At 37.0% G+C, this 9,518-nt stretch overlaps 1 protein-coding gene across 3 annotated transcripts in view; it reads right to left on the reverse strand.

Moving 5' to 3' along the window:
* Nucleotides 1-215: 215 nt before the first annotated feature.
* Nucleotides 216-9,518, reverse strand: part of LOC117111833 (cytochrome P450 2U1-like) — a 27,059-nt gene continuing 17,756 nt past the window's right edge. For all 3 annotated transcript variants that reach the window (XM_033254833.1, XM_033254835.1, XM_033254834.1), the window contains exons 2-4: nt 4,418-4,884; nt 3,102-4,058; nt 216-2,913 (exon numbers count right to left, since the gene is read on the reverse strand). In XM_033254833.1, the coding sequence (XP_033110724.1) occupies nt 2,711-2,913; nt 3,102-4,058; nt 4,418-4,787 (1,530 nt within the window). In that variant the 5' untranslated portion in view covers nt 4,788-4,884 and the 3' untranslated portion in view covers nt 216-2,710. The remainder of the gene's footprint in view (nt 2,914-3,101; nt 4,059-4,417; nt 4,885-9,518) is intronic.

Genomic DNA, 9,518 nt, shown 5'->3' on the forward strand with positions numbered 1-9,518 from the left:
CCTAAAGAAGTGATTCTACTACTGTATTCATAAAATATACATCACTTTATAAAGGTATATTAAGATTCTAATAAAAAATAATTAATAGGCCTAATAATGCGGATAACAATAATAACAACAGTAATAGTAGTAAGAAAAATCTATAATATTAATAATAATAATAATAATAATAATAATAGGCCCTATCAAAATAAAAGTAGATATATTAATAATAATTTATTTTATATTATTATTATTATATATCATATTTTATTATTATTTTATTCAATTATTAATAATAATAATAAAAAATAATATATGTAATGGTAATATAAAATAATTGTGGTATCATTTAGATAATTCTGTGTCATTGATTAATTATTGGAGTAATTTGTTGGACTGCCCAAACTGTAGCCTTGCCCCATAGTTTACCTATTGGTAAATTATACCACATTCAGGCTAGCTTCGCATTGCGATCGGTTGTAGCAATTGCGACACCCAATCAGAAACTAAAATCTTGTCTAAAAGCTCACCAATAGTAGTCGATAAGTAATTGATTTCGCAATTGTTACCCGTTGTGATTGGGTGCCACAATTATGCTAAATAATGAAACAATGGGTTGAGGGGTAAACCTTTAGTATTTTTAGCGACAGTTATTGTATGTGGCATAGGGCCTAATCACTAAAATTAATAAATTTTGCCTTTTTTCAGAAGATGTTGGTCACTTAGTCCCAGCAGTTCTCTCAGTAAAGTGATATATGTTTGAAGCCTCATTGTGGCAGTTGCGGAAACAGAAAATTGCCTGACTTTCAAAGGTGAATAAAATGTTTTGTTTAGGTTTTAAGTTTAGGGCTTCTGTACTGTAGGTTCTGATTATGAATCATACTCAAAGTAGACACAGTATACTGTACTTACTACCATTATGGAGGTTGTAACTAATAAAATATATGTTATTTATGTTATAGGCCTATAATGGATATCACTGTAACACCATAATGTACTGTCTGCACAACATTTAATTTTACGCTGTTTTGAAAACTAAAAAAAAAAGGATTGGAACTGATAATTCACTATTGATAAAACGTAAAAACTGCTAGTATATTATCTTTGTTACAGTAAATTATGGTTTTAATATCATTGATTTTGAAGGGAAATAACAGATTTTAAATTTAAGTAGGAATGTTTTATGTACTGTACATTTACAGTACTAATTCATTCTTTGCCTAAAGACACGAACAGCAAAATCACCTTTAATTAAGACAATTTAAAAAAAATCATTTTGCATATTTTAATAGACAGAAGATTTTCCCCTGCCATTGATTTTTTTTATCTTGACCTGTATAGTGTGAGTTTTGAATCTCTTTTTTTCGAAATGCCAAGGACTATGAAATGCATGTTTTGCTTAGCTCTGTTTTAAAGATTTTTTTAAATATCTTTCAGCAATTGTGGAATTCCGAAAAAAGTTAATTCAATATTTCGAACTTGATTTGTTCAATTGCAGAATTCATACTATCTGAAATTTTAGTAAGATTCTTAATTTACCTTGTCATCGGACAAGAAAATGCATGGTTATGGAGAAATGCCGCTTCAATACACAAAGAATGTTGGTTTATATGCACGCCGGATGCAAACGATTCTTGAATATGGTTCTGTATTATAACCTCTAGTGATGCTATAATATAATAGGCTTATAATTATAGATAGAAATGCTGATATAAACAGGACTGTAAGCGTAACACTAAAGACTTAGCCAAATGATATGCGAAAGGGTATGCAAGTCCCTACCCCATGAATACAGCTGATGTTTTTTAATTAAAGAAATTATGGTTTGTATATCTTAAACTCAGTGTATTTTGTAAGTCTACAGGAGTCAATTAAAGCCATTGTTATTTTACAACAAGGAGCTGGGACCAATTGAAGACCAAATGGAACTGGGACCAGCAGCTGAAATCAAGTTGGAACTGGGACCAGCTAAAGACCAGTTGGAACTTGCACCAGTTGAGCAGTTGTGAAAATCACAATACCCAACAAATTTTAGTGGCCCCCCCCCCACTCTTACATTTCAATTCCTATTCAGCCCTGGAAAAACCAGATTTAGCCCAGCATGGTCCTGTAAATTATTTTGGACAAAACCCACACGGGTCCCAAACAAAACCATAATGGAAACTTAAGGGGCCAAAATATATCCTTTAACGGCCCCATCATGAACTTTATGGGACCCTTATGGATTTTGGGTGCACAGGCAGCTCTTTCCCGTATGGGCCAATTTATAGTGGCCCCTTACATTTCAATCCTCAAAAAACCCAGGTTAAACCTATATGGGTCCCAAATGAAACCATAATGCAAATCTGATGGTCCCAAATATATTTTTAAAGGGCCCATAAATTAATTTGAGTCAACTTTATGGGATCCATATTGCTTTTAGGGTGCACAGGCAGCTCTTTCCCATATAGGCCAATTTAAAGGGTCCCCTTAGATTTCAACCCCGATTCAACCCCTTAAAAACCCAAATAGAGCCCACAATGGGCCCATAAATTAACTTGGACAAACCCATATGGGTATCAAATTAAACCATAATTCGAACCGTAAGGGACCTAAATATATCCTTTAGAGGGCCCTTTATGAGACCCTCGTGGATTTAGGGTGCACAGGCAGCTTGATCCTATATAGGCCAAACTGTAGGGGCCACATTTTGGCCCATACATTTCCCATATGGGGCCATGTTTGCCTGCTACCTGGGTCCAGGTAACTCTGCAACCCTCGATGTTGCTTTTATTTCAAAACTGTGAGGTATTCGTGTTACTCCCATCTTGCCGCGCAAGTTTGGCTCTGGTGCGTTGTCTGGTCGTCTGAACTTAAAACACATCATGAGATTTGTAAAGAATAAATACAGTTCCATTTTAGCCAACTGTTCTCCCAGACACGCACGTCGACCTGGAAAAAATTTAATATCATATTCTATATTAATAGGCCTATCATATTCTTATATATAGGCCTATATATACATAACTATACATTAAATTTAGATGGTTACATAATAATATCACATGAAAGAAACTCTAAACAGTATAAAACATTAATCGGATCACAATTAAGAAACGAATAAATAAACTTTGTCTCACCAATCGAAAACGGAATCAGTTCCTCACGCCTAACGACTTGATTGTTAGCATCTAGGAATCGATTCGGATCGAATACGTTCGGATCTTCCCAAAGATCAGGATCTCGTAATACTGCAAAAATATTTGCTATAATAATCGTACCTTTCTTGACATCATATCCATGAAATTTTGTGTCGAGTGATGCAGCATGGGGTACTCCGAGAGGAACGATTGCACCCATTCTCTGAATCTCCAGAAGCACAGCTTCAGTGTACGGAAGCCGTTGAATATGTTCTTTCGTTGGGTGACTCCCAGCTCCTACTACTTTATCCAGTTCATCCTGTACCTTCTGTTGAATGTCTGGATAAAGTGTCATGTACAGCAGTGCCCAGAGTAGTGTAGTGGCTGTGGTCTCTGTCCCAGCGACGAACAAATCTGCTGTAACGAATGCCATGTTAGCCTCGTCGAAAGATGTCACTCCACTTTTATCCTTAGAGATCTGTGTCCTGTATATATCGATAAAATCTCGTGGGTTCTCTGGATCGTATTCCTTCAAATGTTCATTGAAAATACCTATTTGGAAATCTTTAAAAGTCAGGTATATTTTCCAGAGCTCTGCAAAAGCAGTATGTGGTAAATATTTCAAAATGGGCAGGAAATTCATGGCACTGGCATTGGTTGAGAGTTCAAAACTTCGGTGCACTATGCTCAGCATTTCTAAGAATGTTTTGTCACGGTAGTCGAACCTACGACCAAAGATGATTGAACAAGTGACATTAGAAACAGATGTACTGATGATGTGCCAGGGATCGAAGGCAACTCTTGAAAAGTTGTTCTTGATGTGCTCAACGAAGACTTCTATTTCCTCGGTGATCTTTTCCTCGAAGCTCCTTTTCCCCATACCAAAGCTCCGAAGCGCGGACTGAGCAAAACGACGCTGCTCTTTTTGTCCCTTTTCATGATACGCTCCAATCACACCTTTGGGTTACAAAGAATTGGAAATATGGAACTTTTGAATGCCATGAAATAGCAGCTGGTAAAACTGTAGAAAATAATATTGTTAAAAATTTAATTTCTTATCATAGCCAAGATGTGTATAAGAGACAGGTGTATACCTCAGCCCTGTGCCTGAATATATTGATACCCTCCATTTAATAATGAAATCGCCAGCAGTTGTATTCAGGCACATTATTTTCTTTAGTGCTGCAAAACACTCCAAAACAATAATAGAATCACCTGTCGTATTATGCACATTGTTTTCTTTAGTGCTGGATTATTTACCATCCTTTGTGGATGTACAAGCCTGTATTAGAGTAATCATGAGATAATGATCTTACCTCGTCCTTTACTGATACCATCAAACATTACCATTCTTGGTCTGTCACTAAATTTATCTCCAGATTTTACAAAAGCCTCTTTGATGCTCTCGTAATCACTTAAAACCACAACTGGAAAGACGCCTAGCTTTAATCCAAACACACTGCCATATTTGTTAGACATCTTCATCAGAGTCTCGTGAGGGGCCTCACCTGCTAAAGCCAAAAGATTTCCAATATACGGCAATCCAAGCGGACCCGGAGGAAAGTTAAGTTGAGATTTCCTACGTCTCCAAAATAACACCCAGACAAGAAAACATACAAGTATTCCTAAAAAACCGGAGTTCCAGTCAAAATGTAAAATCGCTCTTTGAATAACTTCGATCGCCATGGTGGCCTATGTCTTATCCGTGCAATATGGTGTTGTACGACCTGGTCTTTACTAGGAACTGTAGCCTGCTTTTTCATTAAAACATTTAGGATGAATTCTAGAAACGCGATTGAAAAGACAAAACAAACTAGGTCTGTATATTAATGTTTTTTTTTTACATTTATTTAGGCACATAATACATGTGCCAAGGATTGTCAATAGCGAATATGTCACTGTCCTACTTGTAGGTGACAATCCCTTACACAAGACAAACATACACACACGATGTTTTTACACAAACTAAATCTCAACATGAGATTTAGGGAGTGGATTTGTTTTGGTCATGAGAAAAATATCCTGCAACACTGACAAGAATTGAGCCTAGGCCCCTGGAATTGGACGGCAAGCATCTTAACCACCAAGCTATTCAACTCCACTAAATGATGACAAACAATCTCTTCTATTACTGACTCCATCCTCCTTGGTCTGTCCCCAAATTTATCTCCAGATTTTACGAAGGTCGCTTTGAGCGGCTTGTCTACTTTAGTCAAAAGATTTTCAATATACGGCCATTCTAACGAACCAGGAGGCTCAGAAAAAAACAAACACAATTATACCTAGGAAGATGAAGTTGTTCCTGTTGAAAGTTAAAATAGCCGTTCGGGTTAACTTCAATCGTCATTGTCAATTGATATTGTTAAAAATAATTATTTGCTAGCAAAATGTCAAGGCGAGGACCAAATTAAGACACCAGCATAAAGTAAAATAGGATTAATAGGATCGCCCAGAATTTGATCTTGTAATCTTTTAAGTCTAGTTGACTTTTTATTATCTGAAAACTGTTGAATTCATTATAACCATTAGTATGTTTATAGGTTAGTTGAATAAAGACTAATTATTGTACATTTATAATGAGGGTAGTATTTGAGACCTGTTAAGTCAGATGTTCTTACTCCCGGCCTTTGTTTAACATGGTGAATTGTACATTAGTCGAAACAATAGCATATTTGCTATATTGGCTAGTAATATATTGTACAATAAAAAAGAAGCGGTCTTGCACAGCTTTCTTGTGAGGACATTTAATTAATTATTAATTAAATTAATATAAAATTTATATTCGACTATATAGTTTGAATTTATAGATATAGGGACACCATAGCCGTCGGAAGAATTTTGCAAGTGGACCGGCCATTATAGTGAGGGGGTGGTGCGGGGGAGGGGGTGGTATGAGCACTTGACAAATTTGGTAGTAAATGAAGGGTGGAGACCTGCTATCTCTATATACAGCTACAGGATTTTGAAGTTAGTCTGGAGGTCTGAGAACATAATTATCATATCAACTCTAGCCCCACCATGGTTGGTAAACAACTTGTTTGGCGCCTATGAATGCCCGGAAATAGATGCTGGCAACATAGACCCGCTATCCCTTCCCCTCAAGGGGCAGCCACGATATATAAAGTTAGCATGGATGACAGTCTATGTTGGAAATATGGAACTTTTGAATGCCATGAAATAGCAGCTGGTAAAACTGTAGAAAATAATATTGTTAAAAATTTAATTTCTTATCATAGCCATAAGTAGATAAATTGAGTTGCTTATTCCTCCAGAAGAGCAAGAAACATGAATACATACTAATGCATAAACCAAAAATGAATATAACATACTGTAATTGTATTTACACAATGTGGAGAGTATTCAGCTATGAAATATACACAATATGCAATAAATAAAACACAGGTTACTTTAGCCACACAAATGGAACTGCAGCCTACATTTTATGAACATACTGCTCCTACAATTTCAATTACATTTTCTTGTAAAGTTCAGTCTGGAACATTAATAAGTTATATATCACTAGAATTGTAAAAAAAGAAAATAATAAGTTAAGTGCTGTGATTGCTTCTGGTAGGCCTTATACCGATTACACATTAATTTTAGTCAACCTTCGGTATATTCATGCAGACAGACCATGCGCGTATACTTCCATGGAGAGATCTACCCTGGTAATAAATACATACAGTAATAGAGTATTAACATTAGGGTGATCCAGTTAGTGAGTGGAGAGGGGCACAATGCCGCTGAATCATTTTTTAGTCTTATAATAGGCCTAGTAGGCCTAACACTTTCAGAAAGCAAGCGATCTTCCGATTGACCTCCAGGGACTAGAAAGCCCTGAACAAAAAGTTGTTTGTTCTCGTAATGTATATCAATTATAATTATATATCAATAAAAATGTTTGGAATTAATCCATTTATCGTTGCTTTTCATCGCACTTTAATTTAATTTTGTTGAGCACCACATGTACTCCTTTACAAACCTGGACATCCCCCACTATCTTTCGTCCGACGCCACGACGAGGTCGTTAGACTAAACTAATCTTTAAATCCAATGGGTCGTGACAAAGTGCCAGCCAGCGAGTCATGCGAGACAATGCGCAAGCCATGCGAGCCAGCGAGCCATGTATTTTAAATCCTTTTTTTTTCACCTGTGTAGCCAGTCATGCGCAGTACATACACTTTTGGACTTCGTTACTTTTTCAAATCGTCGATCCGAAAGTATGCAGCGCTGATAGATAGAGATGTTGTTAATACAGATATACAGCTGTCTCTTATACACATCTAGATGTGTATAAGAGACAGGTATGTGTATATATATAATATAAAACAAGGGGGCGACTTTACAAGGGGGCGACTTGACTGGTATTCCATGCAGGGACAGGGGTGTCTAAAAACTAAGATCTCGAAAACTAAGACATAAGATGTCTTAGTTTTAAGATGTCTTAGTTTTCTAGTGTTACGTACATGAGTCAGTTTATGTGTTTGCTGCCCTCATAAATTGGTACTCCGCCCTCAAGCAAAGAGTATAAAACTGCAAGAGGTCCGACTGCCGGGGATTCTTTGGAACGCAATCCTATTTAAAAAAGTACTACCCAAAAAGGGGCGTGGCCTTTAAAAGAACGTAAAGTGCGTTCATATCGAACGCATGGTGCACGTCTATGCTGAAATTCGAAACGCGGCACGCGTTAGATACGAACCTCTTTTACGTTCTTATGAAGGACACGCCCCTTCTGGGAGTACTTTTTAACGTTCCATCGCCTGTATACAAAATAAGGGCAGTCGGACCTCCTGCAGTTTTATACTCTTTGCCTCAAGGCAGAGATGGCTTCAACATGGTGTCTACACATGACAAAGCCAATGTGTGGTATGCATGTTTCTTGTTGTTGATGTTGTGAACCCAAACGGTTGTCTACATCGTATCATTACAACCAAACAGTATAACATGGTGGCAGCTTGGGATAAAGATCGACGACGGAAACTGTGATTTTTGTTGATTTTGTTGTGAGCTGATCCAGTGATTGATGTGCATGGTGCGGTTGAATCCAGATGGGTCACATCGTCATAGCACTCGGTGCGTAAGCCTCGAAGATCAGTGTATCGCATGAGAACATTATCAACATAGGAAGTACTATTGGATGTTGGAAAAAATAATATAATGGCGAAATTGAATCAGCATGAGCCCTTAAACATTAAAGGCAATTTAGCAGAAAATTGGAAAGAGTTCAAACAGCGGTTCCAACTATATTCAGTTGCGTCTGGGATGAACAAGAAAGCAACAAAAACGTCACTACTGTTGCATGTCATTGGCGCTCCACCATTACAAATATATAATGCATCATTAAGTGTGATACTGGTGCAGAGGGAATTATTTTGCCACTTAGCCTATTTAAATAAATGTTCCCGAAATTAATTAAGAATGATCTCCCTGACAAATGTTAAGATGTCTAATACTAGGATAACTGCATATAATGCAACTACAATAGAACATTATGGCTATATACCTTGTACCACAAATAACTTTTAAACATGCAATACAAAGCTTTTCATAGCAGATTCCAAAGGTCCAGCGATCATGAGACTTCCAACCTTGAAGAAGCTAAATATCATTCAGTTTAATTGTCTAATCACACTACAATAAGTCCTCACAACCACCAAAGCAATTGCTTTATGGAAAGGCAGGTTCAAATGGAAAAAGGCACAATAAGAAAGGCCTCCCCCCCTCACTTTTTGGCAAACAATATATAATGTCTGGAGATTTTTGTATGATCGGAAAGAAATGCAAGAAAAGGAGAAGGATAGGAAAGAGAATGTTTATCCAGTACCCGATGAGTTACATTTTCTCGCGATTCACATTGGCGGATCTGGGGGAGGGGGTTCATGGGTCCTGACCCCTCCCTTGGGCAACAAAAAAAAGGGGAAAAGAAAAGAATTCTAGACCTACCTTTTCAGAACCCGTGAGCTGGTTTTTTTTTTTTTTTTTTTGTTACAATTTTGAAGAACATAAAAGTCATTAAAACACACTTCAAGTGTCGGGAAAGCTCATTTCCCGCCATCCAGGAATCAAAAATTTCCCGGGGGAGAACCCCTGGATCACCCTTTCTTTTTGGGATTTATCGATTCATGGAAAAAAGAATACGCATGCAACTACTCATTTGTTTATGTAGGCCCCTATGTATACACACATAAAATAAAAAATGAGAAAAAATTACCTGACTTTTTTCAAGAGGGGAAAACCTTGAATTTTGAAGAACTTTAAAAGTCATTAGAAGACATTTCAGAAGTCAGGAAACCTCATTTTCCGCCATCTAGAAATCAAAATTTTCCCGGGGGAACCCAGACCAACTTTATTGAATCATTTTCAAGAAGGGGGGGGGGGGGGGGAACCTTGATTTTTGAAAAATTAAAAAGGCATTAA

Source organism: Anneissia japonica, unplaced genomic scaffold (genome assembly GCF_011630105.1).
Source record: "Anneissia japonica isolate Jap-2015-1 unplaced genomic scaffold, ASM1163010v1 scaffold1203_len951721_cov167, whole genome shotgun sequence".
Classification (NCBI taxonomy): Eukaryota; Metazoa; Echinodermata; class Crinoidea; order Comatulida; family Comatulidae; genus Anneissia; species Anneissia japonica.